Source organism: Embiotoca jacksoni, unplaced genomic scaffold (assembly GCF_022577435.1).
Source record: "Embiotoca jacksoni isolate LCO1_2020_lvr unplaced genomic scaffold, fEmbJac1.0.p SCAF_8, whole genome shotgun sequence".
Lineage (NCBI taxonomy): Eukaryota > Metazoa > Chordata > Actinopteri > Embiotocidae > Embiotoca > Embiotoca jacksoni.
In genome coordinates, this window is record NW_027185436.1 from 11,833,628 (window position 1) to 11,860,035 (window position 26,408).

Below are 26,408 nucleotides of genomic sequence, written 5' to 3' on the forward strand. Positions count from 1 at the left end.
GTGTATTGGGATCACCGTGCATGACGGTGAATGCAGGTAACATGGAGCAAGCATGATGCACACAGACTGTTGTGAAACCATTGTGCACAATCAACACAGATTATATTTCATTTATTCATAAATTTTATTTATTTTCATACAGATATTCAAAACATGTTTAAAGAAATGGCGAAGTATTTCACTGTTTCAGAAAGAAATGATCTTTTAGTTGCCGAGAAACTTTTTTGGAAAGGCCATTTTACTGGAACCGAGGGCTTTCAGTGAAGCGCTTTCAGATGAACTGCTTCTCTTTTACTAATCCTCCAGCGGTCCCTCCATGAAGATCATAAAAAAAGTTCAGATTAAAGCCAAACGGTACTGGGTTTCGCTGCTCCACTCCAGACGAGAGTGAGCAAATCTCTCCCCGTCACAAAATTACACACATACTATCAAATCTTTAAAGAGTACATAGTATTTCCAGGCATAAAAAAATAGACTATAGCTCACCAAGTTTTGCGCAAACTGATATTTGTTTTTCAATGAAGTAATGTACAGTTTCAAATAAACACTTTTTATGATACTATATTATCTTTGTCACCCACTGACAAGCTGTGCAAACAATGGTAGGATACTGATAAATTAAATGGTCTGAAGAACACATTCTCCCAGAATAATACATCCACCTACAAAACCCTCTCACTCACACAAACCCAAGATATCGAACACGTTTCCTCCAAAGTCATTTACAGTTACACAAAAACTTTCGACTCCAGTATAGGATTTTTCTGGATGCATGAATTTTTTTTGGAAGGAGATTCTGAGGAGAATAAACTCCCATAAGAGCGCTTAAGGGCTGGCGTGGACAACAAAGATGCTTGGCAAAAACAAGCAGACAAAATGCACACACACAACACACAAACTAAGACCCCAAAAGCACAGCATTAATCTAAAATGATGTGCAAATATAGTGATTGTGCGAATGAGGGCTTAAAAAGGCTTTAAAAGGTCTGGTCATCGTTACAGGATTCGCTCCAGTGGCCAAAGACCTCACAGATGTCGCAGTAGGGCCGTTGTTCACCCTTATTGCCGTGGTAGGTGGTGTGTGGTGGGGAGTCGGGCATCTGCATTTGTGTGGGACAGTCCTCGGTGTCATGGAGATCAAAGCAATCGCAGATGTCACAGAACAGCCTTGGGGGAGCTTTCTTCTTCGTGGGCTGCTTATCGTGGCTGCAGAGAAAAACAAATTGAGTAGTGCTGAAATACTGCATTGTTACAGGTCCTAGAAAAAAAAAAGAAAAAAAAGAAGAAGTCTGCTCTGAATAAGACTTACTTGTCATAGTTATCCAGCTCACTTGGATTATTCCCATTCAGAGCAGCAGCTGCCATTTTCTCCAGTTTGTCCTTTAGTTCCTTGTTTTTCCTCTGGAGGTCAACGATGACTGAATTCAGGAACTCGATCTGAAAAGAAGATACACAACAGTAGCGTTGATGCTTCTCCTGGTAAATCACCATATATTATCCTTCAAAACATTTTCTTACGTGAGTTATTTAAAAATTGTTACAGTGTCTTCCTTTCAAGTTTATTCGTTGTGTTATGCACCATGGCTTTGCCTCCTATGACCGTAACTGTGATAATGTTAAGATAGTAGTAACTGTGTTTCACCATATCCCCCCCAAATATTTACCTAATCTTGATTAACGGTGGGGAATTGCCACTGAGTTGTCAAACAAAAGAAAGTCAAAGCTTGGAATGAGTCACAGCTAGCGTCAGTAAAATACCTACTTGCGATGACTATCTCATTGAGCAAAAGAATCTGTAACAATGTGTACTGAACATCTGTCATAACTGAATAATAACTGAAAGTTAAATTGATGAATCAAGCTTGGTTGTTCTTTGGAAGAGTTTGTGGTTTCACACCAACTATAATGTGATTCCACTGGATGAAACAACAGCCACAGTGACAGACAAACATGCACAAGTGAAGCTGATGAATAACATTAACAAACCGCCGCCTGATGGTGGGGTAGCATTGCCAACATCAGAGACAGGGCAGAAGAGACGAGTTTGGATTTAAGAAAGAGAAGGGGAAGAAAGAAAAAAATAAAATAAAATTCAAATTCAAATTCAGGCCCAGCTTCTGCCAGACAGCACACTCAAGTCATCACAGACAGATAATACAGTATAACGTTTAAGAATAAACAGAGGAGGGAATAAAAGTTGTAACACCGATGACACACCCATCATCAACTGTGGTCGATCTGCTCACAGCGGTGGGATCATACAAGTGTGATACCGATTGAGTTGTATTAATCACCCCCGGTAAGAGCCGAGATGGCAGAAGCTCAATGAGCTTTTAATTAAAAGTCCAACTCTGTTTAGGCCCATTTCACCCCTGTGAAAACATTATACTGTATCAGTTACATGAGTCAACAGTGAACTGGAAGATTCAGATTCTACTGTTACAAACGGAAATAATACTCCGTATGTCATTTAGTACCACGTGCTGAGTAAGCAGCACAGTCATTCACAGACAACATTCAGTAATACTGTTTCCATAGGACTGCACCAAACTACGATGATGTCTAAATGCAATGAGGCTTTTTTTTTTTTTTTTTTTTTTTTTTTTTATTATTATTGTCCAATCAGAACGTCTTATAGGCAGGATGGGAAAGCATCATTACACTGAATGTAGAAATGGTTAAAAAAAAAAAAAAAAAAAAAAAAGAACAAAAAGAACAAACAAAAATCAACCTATCGAGGCAATCCAGACTGTTATTATACCGGATGAGTGCAACGTTACACACCTGACTCTCTGCAGTCTCCTCATCCTCCCTCAACTGGTCCAAAACCGCATCACCTGGAAAACAGGAGCAAACTAGATGATCTGCTTTTTGTTTTTCACCTCGTGTAGAAGTGATCTTAGTGTTGTCAGAAATGTGAGCTGTGGTCCTGAATTAAGCGCGGTTACCCGAGGACTTGATGGTGTCCGGCCCTGCAGCCAGGCCCTTCTCCAGTCTCTGAACGCACTCTTGTAGATTAGCTTTGTCCTTCTCCAAGGCCTGAATTGTACCCTGCAGTGTCTTAACTGAGGCACCTTCCCCATGCAGGACAGCCAGCTGTGAAGAAAACACCTCATGAAAAATATTGTTTTGTTTATTCTTTCTACAAAATATTACTCAGTTTAAAAAAAAAAAAATTATGTTTAAGTGAAATTCCTTACTGAACAACACATTACTAAAGAGGCGAATACAAACATAAATTCAGTCTGAGCAGTCCTTCAGTCTACAAGTCTAGATCAGAGAGATCACAGTTTTCTACATGTGCAAGATCCAAACAAGTTTTTAGAGGATGAAAAGCATACTGGATATTTTATCAATGTGTCACTAGATTTGCACCAGCAACAGAGGTTTCAATCTCACTTTCGGTTTAGGCAGTTTCGAAGATCATTTGTAAACTGTCACTCGAAAATGTAAGTGGTACAAAATCAGTTTTTTTAATTTTTTTTTTTACCTATAGCTGACATCCTGTTAGTCTTTACAATGAAAGAAATATGCCTAGAAGATCCATTGGAATTTGTTGTTAATAACTGATGTGGTTACGATCTTTGAAAAGGAAATGAAGCTAAAAGCTACATATGGGATTTAATAGCTTTTTAAAACCTATTAGAGGCTGTGAGCAAACACCTTGTTTCTTGTGGTTGCTCAGAATCTGCCACAACAACTGAACAAAGTGATGAGGTTTGGACCTGAGATTGAACAAAATCCAGGAGTAAAAGTTTATGCTTCTTAATTCTTGACTTAAATTAATTTCGTGCAAATCCCATTTTACAGTTTTGCCAAATAATTTTCCGTATCAACCGACGACGACAACAACAACAGGAAGATCACGCATTCGTTTCTCACCTCGCTCTTCAGGTTTTCCACCTGCTGGTCCTTTTCTGAGATTAAGGCACTGTTTTTATGGATGGACTGTTGGAGGGCGGCCTTCTCCTTGTTCAACTGCTCCTTCAAGGTCCTCTCGCTATTAAACACACAATACCGACTAACTCTCAGATGTACACTACACGATCACTCCAAGAAGAGAAAAACTGAGCCTCTTTAACAAAGCTATTCTCATCAGGTCTCTAAGACAAATACCACTTTATCTAATGATCAAATGAATTAATTGTAAAAAAAAAAAAAAAAAAAAAATAATGCTTACGAGTGAAAGCACGCATGTAGATGAAAAATACTTTTTGTATAATGACTTAAAAAGTTTTCCAGAAGTGTTCCTATCATCTGCCTACATACATGTGGTCAATATATTTGTACTATGACAGACATGACATAATATTAAAAGGTGTGAACTACCTGAGAGCATTATTTGGCAGGCTTTAGAGGAAAAGAACAGCATGATACACCATCCACTTAATCACAAACACACTGCCCATCAGAAAATGTTAAGCAGATGAAACAATGAGTGCTTATTTTAACAACAGCCTTAAAAAACACTCGCAAAGTAATGGTGAATATGCAAATTGCGGAGAATATCAGAAACACAAAATGGTTTATTCTCTTACATTTGCTTCAACTCCTCCAGCTGTTTTGCGAGTTTTGCGTGCTCGTCCTTGAGCTGCGTAATAACAGTTAAAAATGGATTAGTGTCACAAAATGTTCTGATTCTTGCAGATTTATAGAGAAAAAAAAAAATTTGGGTTGAAAAAAAACAAAAACAAAAACAAAGGTCTTTTACCTTCACAAGATCAGTCTGGTCTTTGTGTTTGTTATGAAGCTCCTGAGTCAGCTTGTTGTTTTCATCTTGCATCTTCTGCAGGGACTGCGACTTCACAGAAACGGCTTCTTTAAGCTCCTCACTGAATAAATACAAAATGTCAAATTCTGACCACTCATGTAGATCATATAGGATACAGGCTTGTCTTCTGAGTCACTATAACCTGCTAATTGTATCATACCACTGAAACTTAAACGCGACTGATTTCTGTGACAGTAACAGACAAAGTTGAGGATGTACTCACATTCCCTGGCAGAGACTCTTGGTTCGCTGAGTTTCTGCACAAAGCTGCTCTTTGGACGCGTTCAAATCTTCTTGACACTTGGAATTCTCTTTCTTCAGTGTTTCCAGCTATAACAATAACAGTGAATGTATTCACAACTACAAGACATGCATAGCAAAAATATTCACTTCATTCCTTTTTACATATACAGAATGCTTGATGAGAAAAGCCACTTCAACCCTGAAAGGTTGCATTCTCTCACTTACCTCGGTCTCCACTTCCTGCTTGGAGCTCTGGAGCTCTTCCAGCTGAGACTGGGCTTCGTTCTTCTCCTGCATCAAAGCTGCTTTCTCTTTTGACAGCTGTTCGAGAGCCTCGGCAGTCTTGCCAGAGGTCTTTGTAGCCTGAATGGTGCACAAGCAGGAGATTTACTAAAAACGGTGGTTTGAAATCAAGAGCCGCAAATGTCTGATGACCAACCAACCAGAATTAGACTTGTGCAGTTCATTTGATGAAGCTATTCGTAAACGACCATTTGAATTGACAGTCTTTTTAATTTCATTTAATTCATGCTTGACGAGTTAGCTATTTTAATTCCCAAATAAGAAACAATTCTCCAAATCTCAGTTCATTGCAATTTTCCAAGTACAGTCTGGTTGACAATTAATAACATAAATGCTACACTAAAGAGGAAATATTTAGTATCCACTCTACAACACTGACTCTAAAACCTGTGGCCTCAGAACGGGACAGCGACAACCAATTACCTATGTAATAAGTCTGATTAGAAACGGTTTCTTTTAGATGTATGATATTCCTTTCTGGAGAGTCGGTGCAGATACTTATTCTCATCAGATGGTTGAGTGTGTTAAAGATCACCTCACACCTACATAGTCATGTAGTCATGTAAGCCAGAAGAATTTTGCCTAACATCAGATCACGTTATAAGCCCACAGGCAAAGGCTGGGAGCTAAGGGTAGTAAACAGCTGTTAGTAAATAGAAAGTGAAAGTTAGACATGGAAGTAAAAAAAGGAGAGGGAGACAAACCAGCAAGCATGCAGTGAGAAGGTGACAATAGCCCCAGCCGTTCTAAAAAGGTGAGTGAGTCAGTGATTACTATTGGATGGAAAAATACCTCAAGCTGCTTAGAAATGGCATGTTTTAGTTGCGACTTGAGCTGCGTGATTTGCTGGGCTGCTTCATCTCTCTCCATCTGCAGGGTTTCCTTCTCGGCTGTTAGATGCGAGACGCTGAAGGAAATTTCTTCTTTCACGACGGCAGAAGCCGAGACCTCTGCAACAGCGTCCTTGTATTGCTTTTCCAAAATTTCTTTATCAGTCTGTAGGGCCTCGACATCAACCTCTAGTCGTTTCTGGTTCGTCTGCAAACGCTCCGACTCTTCAAGAAGCCTCGACCGTTCTGCAAGCCAATTTTCTTGGTTTGCGTGGAGAGAAGAAATCTCCTGCTCCAATTCACACTGGCAGGCTAAAAGTCTCTCCTCCTCTGTGGTCAGGATGGTCATCCGTTTGCCCATCTCTTCAAGCTTAGATTGCAGCTGTTCTTTATCTTCTGTCAGCTGACTACTTTCTTGCTTTTGCTGGTTCAGTTGTGTTTTCAAAGCCTCCACATGGACCATGAAGGACTTCTTTTGTTCATCAGCATTCTTAAGGTTTGAGGAGATCTCTTTATTTTCTTTTGTAACTTTGGACAATGTTTTCTGCAGGTCCTCAATTTGCTTGGAAAGACCATCCTTGTCAGATGTTGCTTTATTCCGTTCACTGGATTCGGCCTGTAGCTGGGTCTCAAGAAGTTGCTTGGACTCTGACACCGATTTAATCTGACTTTTTAACTCCTGGATCTCCTGAAGCAGCACCTGGTTCTCTTTCTGCGAAGCCTGTGCTCGTTTGTCAGCCTCAATCTGTGACGACTGAAGACCCTGATAATCTTTTGTAAGGTTATCCACCTGCTGAACGAGCTCTAAATTAACCTTCTCAAAATCCATTTTTAGTTTACTTTGGTCTTCAACAAGTTCAGCTTTGCCCTTTTCAAGAGCTTCAATATCAGAGTGATATGTCTGCAGTTTATTTTGCAGGTCCGCCTTTTCTCGTTTCAAAGAGGTCATCTCCGCTTCAACCTCGTCTTTTTGGCGTTTGGTTTCCTCTAGCGTTGTTGTTAAGTGAATTTTCTCTTGAATAAGGTCACCATTAGTTCTGGAGGAATTATCCAACTGGTCCTTAGTTGTTCGGACATCACTAGCTAGCTTATCTCGTTCAAGAGAAAGAGCATTTTTCTCAGATAGCGTCTTCGTGTGCTTCTCTTCTAACTCTCCCTTCTCACCTGCCAAACGCTCGTAATCCATTTTCTGCTGCTCTAAAGCTGAATCCAGGCTCATCTTTTCCTTCCGTAAAGTGTGCCGAGTCATCTCCGTTTCAGAACTCTGAAGGCGAAACGCTTGCTTTTCTTGCTCAAAAGATGATAATGCTTCTTTAAATTTCTCATTAGATTGAAACAGCTGTTCTGTCGACACCTGAAGCTTCTCTTTTAATTCTTGTATCTCTCCGAGGAGCTCTTCTTTCTCAGTGGAGGCTTTCCTTTGGATCGCGAGTAAGTCTTCTTTCTCCTGCAGTAGGTGAAGCCTTTCAGAATCAGTCACCTGACTGCTCGTCTTGAACTCTTCCAGCATCTGGGCCAAACTCATTTTTGAGGCTTTGAGTTCTTCACATTCCCGGACGTAGCTCTCCAAGTCTTTCTTTGTGACACCGAGCGTATTCTGGAGCTCCTCCTTCACCGTCTCAAGGCTCTTCTTGTCCAACACAGCAGTGCTGATTTCAGAGGACATCTCTCCTTTCTCTTTTGTCAGTGTTTCCACTAGGACCTGAAGCTGGGTATTCTTCATTGTAAGATCTTCCTTTTCTAAGCTCAAGGATTTAAATTTCGCCTGCAACTCCGCATTCTTAGCATCAAGAGACTTTCTGGCATTTCTAGCAGCATCTCTCTCTAATATTAGATTGTCTTTCTCACAGGTGAGCTTTAACTTGCTTTCATTGAGGTCCTCCTCAAGCCGGTTCTTCTCTTTGCAGACATTTTCAAAATCCTCAAGTAGTTGCTTCTTTTTAGCCTCAATTTGCTGGATGTCCTGCTGATGCTTGAGGAGACAGTCAGACTTCTCTGCATTTTGTTTTTGGAGCTCCTCAAATTGGGCCACGCATTCACCTTTACTATGCTTCAGGTCCTTGTTTTCAGTCTGTACTTCTTGAAGAAGGTGTTTGAACTTTTCCAGTTCCTTGTTCATTGCAGTCTTCTCTTCATCTGAATGCTTGTTGCAGAAGAGTAGTTCCTTTTGATGTTTTGAAAGTTGATCTCTGGTTATTAGCAGTTCTTCATTCTGGACTGAAAGTTCCTTATGACTTTTCTCAAGGGCAGAAAACTTAGTCTGCACATCTGAAAGCTGTTTCTCCAGTTTGCCCTTCTCAGTCTTAATATCCTCACTTTCTTTACACATGTTCTCCAGACTGAGACACTGGTTTTCCAGTTTTTTGGACAAATTTTCAACATCATGCTTGGAGGAGTCAAGCTCAGCAGAAAGACACTGGGAGAACAAAAGTGAAAGAAAAAAAAAAAGGAGGGGAATATATACACAGGAAAAAGTATGAATGAATCCAAAATAAACCGAAGCAGATATTGATAAATGAAGAGGTTAAGCAGCAGAAGCATCAAAAATGATCACACCAGAGCTCACACCACAATGATTTTCTAAAATATAAGAAGGTGGAACATTTTCACTTCAGTCCTTACTTACTCTAAATAAATGTATTAATAACATTAGGGCCAACAAATATTAAATATGGCATATTAGCAAAGAGCGGCTGCTGGATGCCAGAGTGTATAACAACTATATCACTGCCATTATCATTTAAGAGGACTTACTGTAATGTATAAATACAGGAATTATTCTGGGCAACCCCAATACACAAATATGTTATATTTGCTTCTTCTTTTTTTAAATCCATAAGAATGAAAGTAAATTATGGGCTGTATAAGCCAAAGTTGTCAGTGAATGTAGAGAAACACAAAAAACAAAAACAAAAAAATTGTTAGGAAGTGAAAATGCTTGAATGAATCAGCAGGGTGATGAAGAATGCTATAAGGGAAGCACTTATCACTTCATGTGACTGAGAGAAAATGAAATCAATGGCTTAACACAGCGTTTTTAACGTGGTTTCAGAAAATATTCAGACCCCTGTCACTTTTTCCACACTTTATGTTGTACATTAACATCATTTTAAATAGATAAAGCTTCCAGTCTACCATAAAGACTCGAGTGCTGCTGAGATGGTTGTCCTTTCAGGGTCCCTCATCACTGCCTTTTGAAGCTCTGTCAGAGTTACTGTCATAGTCTGACAGACTGTTGGGTTCTTGTTCTCCTCCCTGACAAAGAAATGACTTAGCCCACACTATATTGTTCAACTCTGGTCCTGCTGATTTCAAACTTCAAATACTGTGCTCTGGCTTCAAAAATGCTTTTATACCTTTGTAAAATTCAGGGATCTATGTCTCACCACAATTTTATCAGGGAGGTCAACGGGTTCCTTGGACTTCATGGCTTGGTTCCTGTCCTGTCATGCCGTTTAATATTGGAACCTTATAGACACAGGCAAACTAAACTACGTCCAGTCAATTCAATTTGATAAATATGGATGCCAATCAAGTTCTAGAATTTTTTAATTTTTTTTCTATTCAATAAAACAGGAAGCACCTGGCTATGATCTATAGAGATCCAGCAAATAGTACAGAATAAGTTTGGGAGAGATTTGAGTTCTTTTGACTTTTAATACATTTTCAAAATTTCTATAAATGTTTTCACTTTGTCTTTATGGGCTGTTGAGTATAGACTGATTGCAAACATAGCTATTTTAGGTCTAAAGTGTGCAAAAACTGAACCAATCTAAATACTTTCTGATCAATGCTGTCCAGTGCATAAATATCCATAAAGCAGTCAGAACAAAGTTTTTATTTTTACTGTGAATAATTTCAGTCATTTCTGTGAATAATTTATTTTGCTTTACTAATAACCAAAAACTATAAATAAAAAATAAATAATTTCAATAGGTGTACCCCTGCAAGCATACACCATATAGCACCATCAAATGTGGAGCTAGTTATCATCAAAAATGCGAGGAGGAAAATGATAATATATATATATCAATCACTGAGTTATACAGTTCCATATGGTCTCCAATAATTTTTTTGAAAAGCTTGTTTCACACTCTTTTTGGTGTTTAAACTGGTTTAACGTCTATATTGTGTCAATTTGTGAAAGGTGAAAGTATTGATTTCCAGCTGGTTTGAATTTTCAATGACAACAAAGACAGGTGAAATCTTTCCTGATGTGTAAAAGTAAAATCAGTAATGCCTACATGAACTATTTTGCTTTGAAGAAGTTGCATGCACAAAATGTGACACATGCTGATTCAGCTGATGTGCCGCTAGGTTTGCACTTACCTGAGCCTGCTCCTTATATGGCTGCAGCTCCGACACCACCTCCTCTAGCTTCTGGGTTTTGTCCTTGGAGGAGGAGAGCTCCTGCTTCAACTTGTCAACCTGACTCTGCAGCACCTCCACTTCCTCCACGTGGAGCTCTGAGGCCTGAGAGAGGGATTTCTCCTGAGAGGCCTGCAGCTCCTCAACCAGAGTCTCACCCTGTTTAACAGTCTTCTCCTAGAAAACGGGAAATCAAAAAGGCAATAACTAATCCAATTAGAGCATTCATCGACTTTGTTTGACAAGAGGATACAATTCACTGGAAGTTTTTCCATTGAGTAGTAAACAATGCATCACAATTTATAATATTTGTAAAACTATTTTTATGGCTTCAAGAATAGAACGATCATGCATATTTTGTTTTTACTTTAGTACAACACTAACCAAGGTAGTAATCTTCTCCTGAAAGCTACTTATTTGAGTCTGATGTGCATCTCTGGTCTCTTTCAGCTCCTGCTCTGTGTGGGACTGTTCCTGCTGGAGTTGTTCATTCAGGTGTGCCACCTTCTCTTTCCCCTCTGCTAGTTGGTTCTGTAACTCCTCAAGCCTCCTGTGTGATGAGAAAAAGTGAAGGATGAGCAGTGACCGGTTAGATTGCTGAAAAATAAATCAATTTCAGCATGGAATCAAAGAAAAGCAAGAGCTGTCCATATTGATTACAACATGTCACAAGGAAATAACTAGGTAGGTAGGTAGGTAGGTAGGTATTTACTTTATTAATCCCCGAGGGGAAATTTTTTATTCAACTATTTTTTTATTTAAACTATTCAATTCTGACACGATTGGTGCGATTTGAATCAAGTAGTACATGAGAAGGGAATAGTAAAGTGTGGTACCTCTCTTTCTGCATGAGGTCTTCATTCATTTTGGTCAGTTGTACAGAACTATCACCGGATGCCTTCATCATGTCTGAAATGTCATTTTCCAGCTTGTTTTTGTCCTTTGAAAACTGCACAAGCTTTTCATCTGCAGCTTTCATCTTCCTCTCCAACCCTGATTACAATTAGAGGTTCTTGTTCAATAGGAAAGGACAAAAAATACACTACGATGCAGTAGGACATTACTGCAAGCTTCTCACAAAGCAATTAGCAGAACAACGCAGTTCTAATGTGCTCACCGGCAAGCTGACTTCTTAGAGACTCTGATTCTGTGGCCAAAGATACACACTGCTCTTCCTTCTTACTGAGCCTCTCAAGTGTTTCTGTAAAAAAATTTAAAAAATAGAATTTTAAATCCTGGAAATCAATTTACTCAGTGAACAAAGAATGACTGATTATATCATTTACCTTGCATAGTGCTTGCTGATTTAGTTTGCTCCTCTGTGCCGTCAGCCAAAGTTTGTTTCTGTGGGGAAAAATACAAATGTTGTATCTATCTTTTTAGGAATAGACAAATTTAGGTAAATCTGAGGCATGATTATGATTTTAGGGGCTTGTACAGAACTTTTATCATATTTGATACTTTAGATGATCAGATATGTTAGCTGATATTACCTCCTTGCAAATATATCCGTTCTTGTATATTCTTTAATTTGGCCAATATTAGTAAGCAGTATTAAATAGCACAAAATTGCAGCAGATAATTGCCAAAGGCAAGATTCAGCTTGGGAAAAGTTATCCAGTTATGAGGGGGCTGAAGGGGGAATTACTGTATAACCACATCCAAAAATTAGGCCATAAGCCTCACCAGGCCTCCAAGTTCTTGTTCCAGGGTGTCCCTCTCCTGCTTTACAGTGGCCAGACTCTGCTGTAAAGAGAGGACTTCCTGCTGTTGGCCCTCCAATTTAGAGCTCAATTCACTAACCTATAGCACACATCAGTTACAAAAATACAGAAGACAAAAGAGCAAAAGCAAACAGTGAAGAAAAATTAAAATGAAAACAAAATATTAATAAAACAAATGAACAAAATAATTGTATGAAAATGCCACACCAACAGAAAAAATACGGATATAACAGGTAAAACATGGCACACACTGAAAATGGAGAATCAAAATGGTCATGAGGTGAATATGAACCCACCTGGTCACCCTTGTTGTTTCCTTGGCTTTGTACTTCCTCTAATTGACTCTTCAGGGCCACAAGCTCCTGGTTACCTTGTACTACTTGGCTGCGCAGAGCAACCATTTCTGCCATCTGCTCTTTGGTTTCTCCGTCCTTGTCTTGAGCATGCTGTGCCTGCATTGCTTCCTTCTCCTCAAGCTCGTTCACCTTAAGTTCGGCAGCGTGAAGCTTTCCAAGAACATCCTCCATCTCCACAAGGTGCTGCTCCTCTGCTTTTTCAACACTGGACCGCAGTGATTCCTCCAGGCCTTCCTTGTCTTCAGTCAAAGAGAACAGCTGTGCCTTCAGCGCCTGCATCTCCTGATTCCAATCTGAGGCATGAGCTTCATGTTTGGCTTCAGCCTCCTCTAAAGCCAACCTGTGCTCCAACTTCAGCCTCTCTATTGCACTTTTGGTTTCTACGAGCTCTTCTGCCTGGGCGCCTGCACCTTTGCTGAAGGACACCTTCAACTCTTCCATGGCTTGCTGGTGAGAGGCAATGGCAGACTCAAACTTGGACCGCCACAGTTCAACAACATCAGCGTTCTCCTTGTCAGCCTGGCTTAAGCGCATCTGCAACTGCTCTTTGTCACTGGAGAGCTTTACAGATGTAGCTTGAAGCTGGGCAGCAGCCTCACTGTGATTTTTTTCTTGAGCTTCTAGCTTTTCCTTGTATTTCCCCAGCTCTTCTTGCTGATTAGCTTCCTGGGAAGCCAACTGATCCCTCAGAGAGTTTATCTCTTCCAGAAGAGGAGAAAGAGTAGAGTTGGAGTCCTCAGAGCCCTGCTGGACTCCAAGGCGCAGCTGCAGGTCAGCTACCTCTCTTGTTCGCAGTGAAAGGTCCCTTTCAAGCTCCATAATACGGGATCTTTCTGACACGGTAGCAACCTTCAAAAGCAGAAATCTTGTATTTAAAAATGTTTCCCAATCTAACACACCAAAGCAATGCGTACTAACAAAAGCACATTAATAAAAGACTTAAACATACTTTACTGTATTACTGCATAATAGTACAATTATCTTTTCTGGGAGAGACACTGTTCAATTTGCTTGTTTAATGAGGGCATAAAAACCTTTGATCCCCAAAATAAAGCACTATGCTGACCTCTTGTGTTTATAAAGGGTATGGTCCAAATAATGGAAGTGAACACAGAAAGCATGTATGGAGCTACAGCAGTGTGCAAGACATTTTCCATTAAACTATTAAATCATTATTGGCCTCATGATTTAGGAAAGATATGAACTAAAAATAAAAGCTACAAAAGAAGCTTCAGGGACTTTTCGCATGTCCCATTAATATTATATTACTCCAGCCATGTCACAAATCTACTAATCTTATCAAACATGCATCTCTATTTGATGCTTCTACATTAATAAATTGGTTAAGACAGGAGTTGCTCTATCAAAAATAATTTTCTTCATAAAATAATTGATAAAACTTGGATAAACTATGGCCCTAATCATATTTTTATAGAGTTTTTGTGACTATAATGTGAGCATGAGGAGCAGGTTTTAGACTGGCAAAGGACACCAAATAAGCAGGACAAATGAATGCCAGGAACGCTCGGGGAAAGTGGAACATAGGATAAACTGAGGACATGATTAGCTGGGGACACAGGGGAAGTTTGTCTGTCTGGTTAAGCAGTGATACCACTAGAGAGTGAGTTCAGGTTGGGTAATTTATTGGAAAATAGAAGTGAAAGAGCTGCCATGCAGCTGAAAGATGCCTTTGGTTTTTGCTTTGATGACTAAAAAAAAAAAGAAGAGAGAGTCATGTTTTTCAACATGATTTTAAGTTTAACATTTAAAGTTAACATGAAAAATGACTACAACATTAATCTGTAGCTAATACCATAAATGGTATTCCTCAATTTGGAAATCTTTTTGAAGGATGGATTAAATTTAAGCATTAAAATAAACCCAAGATATGTATTAGTTTATAATTTCATTTCATTTGTTTTGTGGGAGTGGGAACATTATTTTTTTCTTTTGTGAAGTTAAAAAAAAAATTGATTTGTAGGGTACATTTACTACAAGGCCCACACAAAGATAAACTCCAGTTCCTGCTTGGCCCGTCTGTAGCCTTTGCAAATATTTTGGCCACTATCCGTGGCCCAGGCCCTCGTTCCCAACGCAGCACACTGCAGAGCAGAATTCATTACCCTAGTGTCTTCTAACTCTCTTTGGAGTTTCTCAGCTTTGGTCTTTTCAAAGAGTAGGCTCTGTTCAAGCTCCTTAATGTGGGCATGCTCCAGTCTGGTCTGCGTCTGTTAGTAAACAAGGGGGAGAGGAAGAAAACACACCAGTGCCACCATCACATGCCAGCCCAAAGCAGACAGAGAGGGAGGGAGACAGGAGAGAGGATGGAGGGGTTGGTGACATCACTATGATGACTCTGTGTGTGTGTGTGTGTGTGTGTGTGTGTGTGTGTGTGTGTGTGTGTGTGTGTGTGTGTGTGTGTGTGTATTTGAAGGGTTGGGGAAAGGGGACTGGGTCAGAGTGATGGATGAGTGGAAATGAGAAGACACCCCCATGCAGAACTTTCAGGCTGTGCCATTGTCATGGCTGCAAATAGGGAATGTAGTGAACGAATGGTGGGAAATACAAGACAAGCAGCAAAAGACGGGGGCACAATGTTTTATGGATGTGCAGGATGAGTATGTTGATGGAGGCAGTTTAGAAGTAACCATGCATAATTGACACCTGGTGAACAACGCACACCGACTGTTATCATACATTAAAAAAAATTATAATTTGTGTAAAGTAAATTAAGTTCAAATGACTTCAGCACAGCATGGAGAGAACGTAGTGCTGGTTGTTTCCTGATCCCTAAACTTCCTTTTGTAACATGAAGTCAATGAAAAATATATCTAATGTTGTAGAAGTAGCATATCGATTAAACAAAAGAGTGTCAATATAAAGACTTTTTTTTATATATCTATTGTATTTCAGCTAAACAGCCATCATGGCTTGGTTTAATTCTGGTAAACTAATAAGGTCTATAGCACTGTCGATACCTACACTGCTTTCTCTCTTTGGTGATGAAGCCATTGTCCACACTGTATATAGTAAGTATTATAAGCCACCAGTTATCAGACCGCCATGTGCAAGACTTGTGACCAACTTCACAGAAACCAAATCAGTAACACAGAAGCATGTTGGGCTAAAGAAATAGAAATGATCTTGTTTGCCTTCTCGGTATTGTGAGCTATGAATAAGGATTTTATAGCAACTTAATGAAATATTTCCTGGTACAATTCCGTGCTTGTAGTCTGACATGTTACCCAGTGTATGTTAACTCAAGGTTTCATTTTGAAAAGGGGAATAGCACCAATTGTATACATTATGCCCAATTATCTATGCACATTCAATCAATAATAAAGAAGCATATGATTATAAAACTTCAACATACATTTGTGGGTACTTTAAATATAAACATTTAATTCAACACTATGCCTCCACTGTTGATAGTCTGTAAAGTACCTTTAAACTTTGATGTAGCCTGGCAAATCTATCTTTGTATACTCATGTGAATTCTTAAGATGAGTGTTATTCCCCTTTGGCTGCAGTGAGCAGACTGAATTCAGGTCTGTGAGTGAGCAGTGGAATGACAAGGGAGCATCTCCAGTGGTTCCATGCTGAGCACTGGACCAACATGAAAGACGAGGACGGGAAGGAAGAAGAAGCAATAAGATCACATCCTTGAACAAGGAGGCACCGAAGGTTACAGCTCATCATTAGCACACCGTCAACAGCATGAAGTTAACAAAGCATTTTTGAGCCTGTTCAAAGTGTTTTTGTTGTTCAAAGCTGCATGCATGTTTTTAAAGTATCCACAGCTGTGAGTAAGTAATAAACTGTTAGTACACGCATTTAAAGAAAAGATAAAGGGATTTTCTAACCCTGCAGCCCTCATTTTTAAACATCTATTTTGAGCTTGGATGCCATCAGGGTAACTGAGATGGTCCCCTGTGCAGCACTGTGGAATAAATAACAAATTCTTTGATCAGATACACAGATACCACTGGACTCCAGTACTCTGCATTTCATCACTTGGGATGACTTACTTTAGAAAAAGACAATAACTGATTGGGGTCTAATGTGTTAAATTACTGTAAAAGATTATGTAAAAGCTGTCTCTTTTCATAATTCCCCTAGCTATCACAATAAATACAATACATATTTCTCTATTTTAATAGGTAAAAAGTAATAATAACATTATTTCTTATTAATGATTAAGAAGCTGTCCTGGTGAGGAGTTCCTTGATCATATTATTGGTCTGTTCACATGAAATTTCCCACTGGGCTTACACTAGGCGAATTATATTATGATTATTAGCTTTAGTGACTTAATGCATATCAAGCCTGGGAATGTATATATTTCTGGTTTGGGCATGGCCTGGCCCTTGTCATTAAAGTCAGAGCCTTGCTGCACCGTTAGATGCATTTGACAGCACATCATCTAATGCAGAATGTAGCCGGTATCAAACTGTCCATACAAGCACAGCTATTGAGACAACAAAGTGAGGAGTTTCTATTGCTAACCCTGGCAAATGCTTGACTTGACTCTAACACTGTGGCAAGGGACACTAGTTATTGTCGCGCAAGCTTTAAGTGCATTAGACCAAGGCTACAAAAAGACACATTGGTGTAAAAGCAAAAAGAAAATCACTTTATTATCATGAACATAAGGTGAGGTTTATGCAAACTGGAGTCCTGAGTTGGAACCAGGATGCAGGGTGACTGGAGCTGCTTTTTAAATCAATAGTAAAAAATTGTATCTAAAATCTGTGAAACAAGTATCAACTTAAAATGTTTTTATTTCATAAAAAATGTTTGTGAATGTTTTGGTTTTCAAATATGAATTCAATCAAATAAGTGAGCTGCAGTGGTGTGGATCTGTGTTGTGCATTTACCTCCAGGTCTCCTTTGGTAATGCAAGCCTCCTCTACACGAAACTGAAGATCTTCCACCTTCCTATGTTACAGAATAAAAATGTACTTCAAGAGGGGCACTAACAACGTCCGAGTGACCAAAAGCAAAGCGAAGTCAACTCAGGGGAAACCTCTTTCCTCATGACCTCCTACGACTGTAAAAGTACGACAGCATTATAAGCTTACCAGTCATTTTTTTTTTCTCTCAAACTAAACCGTTAATATTGAAACAACAGATCCTGACACATTGTCATGGGTTGACTTTGTGTCTTTGACAAGTCACACCTCCAGAAAACCCTTACCTACGCTCTTCCTCCAGCTGATTCAGCAGCTCCACTTTGTCTTTGTCTGCAGCTTCTACCAAGGTACGCAACTGATCCATCTTTGTCTCCATCTTGAGGAAAAAAAAAAAAAAAAAGAGTTGGATATTGGATTAAAAATGAACACAGATGAAAAGACAATTAAAGGGCAGTGTAATTCTATCAGTAATTTAGGATCATTGAGTGAGCTGACCTGCTCCTGATCATCCCTGAGCAGGGTAATTTCTTGCTCCATCTCTCCAACATGGTTCGTGGCCTTGGCGACCTCAGCTCTTTCCATGTCCCTCTCAGCCATTAGCTGCTCAATATGCTGTTGCTTCTCCTTCAGTGCCTCCTGCAGGGCTGTGGTGCCTGAAATCTTTCGGTTATACCTGGACGACGTCTCTGTTAGCTGTAGAAAGACAGTGGCATGGTCACAGTGCTGAGTAAACGAAAGTATGTGCATGACTTTTGGTATTGTTGAGTGTGTCCATGTCTCACCAGGCCTGTGCGGCTGGGCTTCGCGCTAACAGAAGATGCCACAGAGCTCATGGTACTGATGGATGAGGCACTAGGGCTTCTCTTCAGCCCTGACGGTGTGGCCACTACTTTCCGAACTGTTGTTTTTGCTTTGGCTGGCGTGGTGGAAGGGAAGCCAATGCGTGTGACTTTGTGCACTGGAGCAAATAAGCCATACTTGGGTTGGCACTGAAAATATCTAGGGACAGATAATTTATTATAATCATTATAATGGAAGATGTGTTGTTGACACATATAACCATGCTTCTTTGTCATTGACAGATCCTGTGGCTTTTGTACCTTGTGCCTGCCACTGCCCCATCATTCTTTCCTAGGGGCTCATCCAATTCCACACCACACCACTCGCCTTTGGCAAAATCTGTCTCTCCAAGGAAACGTACCACTCCTGCCTTTGTACCACCAACCTGAGAAGAAAACACCAAACATTAGCCAACATTTAATCCTCTCAACAGATAAAAGAGGCCTAAAGAGTAATCAGCTTTGCCTGGTAATAAACCCCAAGTGACATAATTCTATAAAAGCAACAGCAACAAAATGTGCCAGTTTTGAACAGAATGAGGCCAAATTACCAACATCTAAAATGAAAGGTGTATTTCTCTTAAATTCACAGCTGCAAGGTTTAAATGGTACTAAATTCAGTGATGGTGAGAACATTTCCTGTGCAGCCCAACAGGCATGTGTGACACTTTCTCTTTGCATAATGTGGTACACAGCCTTCTGGCTGAGGAAAGGGATAAAGACAAATAAGGGAATTTGTGAGGGGGAAGGAAGGTCCTCATCAACATATAGTCAGACTTAAAGGACTGTACACACAGGTGACTACACTCAGTGTTAATATCAGTACTTCCACTGACTAACAGTTGGAGGTTTGGTGACGAAGTGGAACAGACCACGTTTCATGTGTTAATTCTCCGAGACTGATGAGGAGGGTTCCAGAGTCATGTGACTCTGAACAAGCACTTTTCATGCTAATGCTGATGTTGCTGATATATACAGGGAACAAAACGATCTATTATTTTCTTTCAGGTACTGTAGCAAACTTTACCAACACACGGTCACCCATCTTCAGTTCCCGTTCACTCTTCTTGACAGATCCAGTCTCGGACAGGTTGGAGACAGATTCGCTGTTTGTGCGCGTGAGGTTGGAAGATGGCATCGCTGGTGTAGTCGAGGAGGCCTTCTTGGCTGCCGCAGTACTTGTAGCGGGTGTATGCGAGGCCACGCTTCCAACTGAAGGAGTGGGTGATGCAGCACGGGAGGGCGGTGCCGTCTGCGTTCCATTAGCCTCCCCCTCAGTGGCAGACAACTTGGATGGACGGGTAAATATCCCTCGCAGGGCTTCGCACTGGAAGTAGCGCACCCCTGCCACCGACCCGTCATTCTTTCCAATCGGCTCATCTAGAACAATCCCTGCCCATTGTCCTGGGGCAAACTGTGTCTCTCCCAAAAACTGTATGTAGCCTGGCTTATTCCCATTCACCCATACTCGCTCCCCAATCTGGAAGCTCTCCTCAGCGTCCTTGGCATCTCCTCCACTGGCATTTGCAGCTGATTTGTCAGCCGCAGCAACCTTAGCTATGTTTAGAGAGAGAATAGGAGAGAGAGTTTTTTAAAAAAAACCATTGAGCACTTGAATTGTTCCAGAAAGACAAACGTCACAAATACTATGGAAAGCATTGCGATACCATGTAATTTTGCATCCATATTACACTATAAATTTACCCTTTCCTCTGTGTATATGTGTTCACTTAATAGGATGGTGTAGGTTAACCTTTGGTTTAGAATATTTTTATAATCAATTTTCATGTTCATGACAAAACATTTCAAATATAAAATAATGTTTTAAAGAAGTGTCTGATGAACTAAAAGCCTGTCGAGTTCATTTTGCTTTGTTTTTAGACTTTATTTTTATATTCAACTTTACTTTAAGAAAACATAGAGCTCCCAACTGTTTTATAGAATGTTTCCAATGTTTCCACATCGGTTATGATTCAACTCATCCTAAAAAACTGGTTTAATGCATCAATGTAGAAAGGAAGATTTAACCTACTACCTTTGGAATGTGAGACAAAACAGCTGGTTAGTGTGTCTCTTATTTTATCCAGTTATATTTATCAGTCTTGAACTACAAAGACGAAGCTGAGCTTTATCAACTGGGATCAAGCACAAGGCGAAATGTAATAAAAACAGGTATTTAGTGTGCGTCAGGGCGTCAAAACTCCCAACCATTATTGAAAGAGGACGAGAAATTATGACAGGTCACCCCTCTGGAAGTCATTAACAAATAAAAACTCTAATAGTTTATGCAAGTATGGTCTTATTTCCCATGTTTCTACCTGTGCCTGGTAGTAATTTGTTACTACCACCAGAAGGTGGAGGTAAAGAAGAACATGTTACTCCCAGTCTCTGGTAAACCGTGTGGTGCTGCGAGATTAGATGCCACTATACAAACAGCAGAAGGACACAAAACCTTTGGTGTGTTTTCAAATAACAGTTGAATAGTTCCCATCTTAAAATGCCCACCTCTACAACCTTACTCCAGCACCACATTTATAAACCATGCCGAAGAAGCTGGACACAGAAATAGTCTTACCTGTGCTGGGGTTGGTCTTTGGGGCTCCAGTTCCAGGTGGCCGAGCTATCTTGCTGGGCCCTTTGATTCCACTGGGCTTTGCTGTGCTCATATTTCCTCCTGTGATCCGACCCACAAGGCTTGTGTCTGTCAGTGGGTACAGACTGACCCCAGACCATCAAAACAACTGGCCGCAGCTCTGTGATGGCGAAGTGGTTCTCTCCGCCCCAAAACAAGTGAACAAAAAAGAAAAAGAAACAAAAACAGGAGAAGGGAGGAGAGAGAAAAAGCGTTGCTTACAAAAGGGACCCTGTTTAGAAAGAGAGAAACAGAAATATTACTTGACTTTAAATTTACCACTGATGACTAATGAACCAGGACTTTCTATATTTAATCAAGTTCCTTATTTATATAAACAAATGTACTATTTCCTGACTTGTCCCGACTTTGACAGCAATAATTTACCTTGACTAAACTAATAAATATCAAGTACAGATATGCCTTTAAGGCAGGCTCATTGACTTTGTTTTTGGTGCTCTGTTAATGGAGGCATTTTGTTTCTGTTATGACAACAAGCTCTTCAGCACACACGTCACAGTTAGACCTAAAAATACCCTGTCAAAGTCCAGCTGATATGCAGTCTATGGTGTTACAATCGTGAACTTCTGAACAGCTCATCTGTGACCTTGACCACAATACACAAGATATCACAAACGGCCTCTCACTCAATCTATCATTCTGGCATCTAAAATCATGTAAAGCTGGCTGGCAGCTTTTTCTAAAACAGGATTACTGTAGAAACACGACCACCAGCAGCAGCAGCAGATTATCCTGTTAGTCAGATTACCTCACCATAGAAACAGATTGGCTGAATGCTCTAGTCAAACAGTCTGCCTGTTGTTTACTTGACATAACAACTGGGAGCGCAAGCATGATTTTATACATTGAATCAAACTAAAGCAAAACTACAGACAAGCGTTGAGCTCCTGGCCAGTCTTCTGACAGATCTGTAGAACCCTAACCCATTTCAGTGAAGGGTTGCATGACACCAACTTGACCTCTGCAGAACAGGTGCACTGAAGGTCTTGATCACCAAGTCTGATGTTGATGATGCAACCACAATCAGCTGCTTTGTCAATAGCGTGACTTCAGAAATATCGTAGTATAGTGACAACTGTAGTTAAGATGACAGCCTGGACAGTGAATGTGTATGAATATACTGTTATCATGGTGACAATAAACTATATTTGGAATTTTCTTTACCAGAGACTTCTATTAATGACATGGGTAATGTCCAGAAAATTAGTTTTATCATACTCATATAGTCATTCGCCTAATCATTATTTGAAAAGCTTTGCAGCAACCTGGGAAAAATTAACAACAGTTTTGATTACTCTAATAAGGTGCAGCTTAAAAGTTAAGAAATTCTTTCAACTTCTAAAGTGCTTCATTGCAAAATAAACCGATGAATCGAACTGTTATGAGCCAACCCAGACGCTTGACTTCACACAGCAGAAATTAAATATAGGACTTGTTCAAGACAGTCACACAAACATACCCGTCATGCCTGAAAGGGCCTAGCCGCTACACTACGTTGGTTTGCCAAAACAACCAAAAAGCAGAGCTCTCACACCACCTCCAAGATATTTCTCAGTAGAGGATGAAGGGTGGCCATCAGCAGGCACGACCTAGTTTGGACGCTGTGTTCCAGTTTTCTTCCACTGTGCCTTTGAATGATACTGATTAGTGGCCTCAGGTCAAAAAGAGAGAAGAGAAAGCATTTTAGTGGCTGAAGACTGCATGATACATATTGAAAGTCACACAGAACAGCCAACGCAGGACCTTCTGTATCCTTAACAGTTCATGTTTTTTTCTTCCAAAATGAAAAGGAAACCTTGCTTATTTTTACCAGTTTCATCATCTAGTCTGATCCAAGCTGCCCCGTCAGCCCGATGTTTATCGGAAGTGTTTCAATACAAAGACAATAATACAGATTGTTTGACACGTTATTAAAGCAAAAGGTTAAACAGCAGACAGATCTTAAGTTAAAAAACCACCGAGCTTTGCAACTGTGCTGTGAGCATTAAGGGGGGGATGTTTCAGCTCTGATTGCTGAGCTGATGCCATCAGTTGGACATGATCCACTTACTCGGAAGAATTCCTCACTGCAGTCATGTTAATCTTTTGCCACCGACTCAGTCTAATCTGTGGCTTGGGAAAAAGACAAGCACCAGAGCTTTGCAAAAATTAAAGGGAACTAATACAGAGGGGGAAACAAAAAGTGAAATTCTTGACGAGTCTTAAATTTGATTCCATGTAGTCTGCTTTCATTTTTTCTGATGTAAATACAAAATTAAAAGAGGTAGTTGGTAGTCTGTAAAACAGACCTGAGACTTCTCAAATGACAGCAATAACATATATAACTTCTATTTTTATAATGCCAGCAGTCTGCATGCGCAGCGTCTGTCAAAGCAGTGGATCTTAACAGTATGGCCAACCTTGATCATTTCACCTTCTAAAACATGTTGAAAAATTGTAAGACAGAATGAAACAAAATTTGTGTGTGGACAAATATCTTCATAATACTGACACATAGTTAACTAGCTGACTGACGGGAGGGTGAGAATAGTTACACAAGCGAGCCGGCTTTCATTCCTCCCTGTCTTTCAGTTGGGTAATATTAGCCAGTGACTTTAAATCCAGTCGTATCTGACGTCCACAGTCCCGTTGAAGTATCCCTCTCAATCTCTGCTTCACACCAGAATATTATTTATGAAATTCATTAGCCTGATACAGTAAACTGGCAAATGGCTTATGCCAAAAACACCTTTGCACCCCCAGAAGTGTGTATTAACTGATGTAACTCTCTCTGGCTTTTGTCATCACAAGAACAACTCAGCTCAGGTTCTTCCTTTTTGAGGAAACATCTGCCGGGATGATTATGCAGGCCCCTGCTGGCACTGACATACGAAGGCCGAGAAAAGCACCAAAGGGACAGAATGAGAGCCAGAAGCATCCTGTGTCCTCAGTGTTTGTGAATACAGGTTCATAGGTTTTGAGATTAACAATCCTCATTGTCTACCAGCAGACATAAAAATCAACCTTACAGCCATTATATACTGTATCAACCTGGCCTGCACAGGTTCTGACTGTTACAAGTGCACGCAGACAAAATTGAGACCTGAACCAATACAATATATATAAAAAAATGCATTGTGTAAAATCCAGACTTCCCGCAACTAAAAGAGCCTCTTTTGATGTTTGTATTACAGAGTCAAAAGTTTGTACTCAGTGGACTGAAAAAAAACTAGTACAATACATGCATGTGAAAAGATTATATTCCTGAAATATTCCTTAAAATGTTTCGTCTCCCATATACCTTGAGCATCAGTTCTATACTGGGAGGTATAAGACTAATCTACAGCAGTGGAAGAGGTATTTAGAGCTTTTACTTAAGTAAAAGTACCAATACAGCGGTGTAAAAATACTCATGTATTTAAGTAAAAGTACATAAATATTAGCAGCAAAATGTAGTTAAAGTATTAACTCTTTGGTGCACTCCGAGAGACGTTTTCTTATGATGCCATTAGATTATTAATAGTGAAGCATCAGCGTGTAAGCAGTATGTTACTGTTGTAGCTGCTAAGGAGGAGCTGGTTTAAACTACTTTATATTCAGTTTTTACTGGGAGAGGGAAGACCAAAAAACCAAAATAATTTCTGATACACAAATCTTTTTTCAGTTTTTGGAGTAATTCTCAAATCTTTTGGTGAGATATTGGATCATTTGAAAGTTTATCGAAATGAACCCGTGAGAACTTTAGAGGGGGAAAAAAAAAATCACTACTTGGTGGAGCTGTTAACATCTGAAATGTGAAGTGACTAGACACTGCTGTCATGAGCCAAAACAAGGTTGGAAACAACTAGTTGAATTTCAAACAACGTGTTGTATTTTAAGTTTGTTGTATTATCTATCGTGTTAAATCTTCATCTGAAAACTAAAAGCTGTCAAATAAATGTAATGGAGTAGAAAGAACAATATTTCCCTCTGAAATGTAGGGCAATGGAAATATCAAGTATTATCAAGTAGAAATACTCAAGTAAAATTACAAAAAAAAGTACTCAAATATCGTACTTAAATAGCATGTTAGAGTAAGTGTACTCCGTTATTTTCCACCACTGCTGGTGAAAATACAAACACAGGCGTGTCAGCCGAAGAAATGCTTCACAGCAACACATTTAATACATTGAGTCAGGTCATCAGTCCAAACAAGCTAAGCTGCTTTTTCTCTGAATCAGAAAGGCGTAATCATAAAAGCCCAAGTCACACCTTTAAACCTTTAAACTGTCGGATCCAGAGACTCCACTAAAGCGCAGCTGCTTCATTGACATAACACACGTGTAACACCAAAGTCAGGGATCTTTACGTCTGGTCAACGCATTGTCGTAAATCGCCTCGACACCTCGGTCAGGAGCTAGCTGATTGAGAGCTGTCGATGAGGTGGCACATCTGGTCAGAGAATAAAAAAAAATAAAAAATAAAATGCCATGTCAGCTAATTTTACCTTACCAGCTATCTTACGTGTAAATCTCCGGTGAGACGAGATATATATATATATATATATATATCTCGGGAGTTATCCACCCGTGGACCGATATCCGTGGCAGGCTAAGCGGCTGAAGCAAATTCCTTAAATCCAAAAAGTCTCCGCAATGTCGCCGTCGGACCGGCAGGGCACACTGCAGCCACAAGTTGAGAGTCAGCGTTACAAATGGTTAAAGATTTAACCCACCCGAGCAGCCCCCGTGGACTCCGCCGTCCCCTCTTCCGTTTTAAAATGAATCCCACCAGTTTGTGATCGCGGTCAGAAAAGACGTGATGAGTTGCCGGAGAGGCCCGAGCGACGAGCACAAGGGCTGGTCGGGCTAAGCTAAAGCTAAAACTAACACCTCAAAGTGAAACGTCTCCGCTACCTGACCAACTTTCACCCTGCTGTTTACCGAAATACTGACCTTGATAGGTTCCTGTAACAGCCGCCTTCCGAGGGGGAAATAATTACAGGGCTGGCACGCTTTAAAAAAAAAAAAAAAAAAGGAGGAAAAAAAAAAAAAAAAAAGGAGAACCGCGACGACTATTATTGCTCGGATCACACACGGACGGGACGCAGCCCAGAAGTACCTACTGCTGCACGAGCTGTCTGTCCAACGGCGGAGGGGAACGTCAGTGGTGGTGCCGATCAAAGATGGTATGTTCGGTGAGATGGAACACTCCGTCACTTCTGAAAGAGCGGCACCATCTCCAGAAGAAGAAGAAGAAGAAGAAGAAGAAGAAGAAAAAAAACACTCGACTTGTTACAATTTAGAAATAAACGAGATTTGTTTACAAAGTGCAGGTTTGATGGTTAATCTCGGATTTCGGAGAGCCGATTCCAATAGATGGTCGTGTAATATCAGACTTTTAAGAGAACCGAATTCTAAAAGGAAACATATTTTAATATTAAGACGGAC

At 40.1% G+C, this 26,408-nt stretch overlaps 1 protein-coding gene across 6 annotated transcripts; it reads right to left on the bottom strand.

The window, feature by feature from the left end:
* Positions 1-102: 102 nt before the first annotated feature.
* clip1a (CAP-GLY domain containing linker protein 1a) lies at positions 103-26,139 on the bottom strand. 6 transcript variants are annotated; one of them, XM_069139220.1, is made up of 27 exons: positions 25,914-26,139; positions 20,923-21,211; positions 19,375-19,904; positions 18,609-18,733; positions 18,291-18,507; positions 18,004-18,201; positions 17,793-17,884; positions 17,473-17,533; positions 14,719-14,823; positions 12,536-13,444; positions 12,202-12,318; positions 11,802-11,859; positions 11,633-11,716; positions 11,352-11,508; positions 10,900-11,065; positions 10,477-10,692; positions 6,110-8,563; positions 5,240-5,377; positions 4,995-5,101; positions 4,712-4,832; positions 4,539-4,591; positions 4,330-4,350; positions 3,883-4,000; positions 2,949-3,096; positions 2,785-2,837; positions 1,310-1,437; positions 103-1,206 (listed from the first exon to the last, which is right to left on the bottom strand). In XM_069139220.1, the coding sequence occupies exons 2-27, from the start codon at positions 21,011-21,013 to the stop codon at positions 978-980; spliced, it is 6,696 nt and encodes a 2,231-aa protein (XP_068995321.1). In that variant the 5' UTR covers positions 21,014-21,211; positions 25,914-26,139; the 3' UTR covers positions 103-977. The 6 variants fall into 6 exon arrangements, with proteins under 6 accessions (XP_068995321.1, XP_068995322.1, XP_068995324.1 ...); XM_069139221.1 differs by lacking the exon at positions 25,914-26,139 and adding an exon at positions 25,471-25,874; XM_069139223.1 differs by lacking the exon at positions 14,719-14,823.
* Between the last annotated feature and the right edge of the window lie 269 nt (positions 26,140-26,408).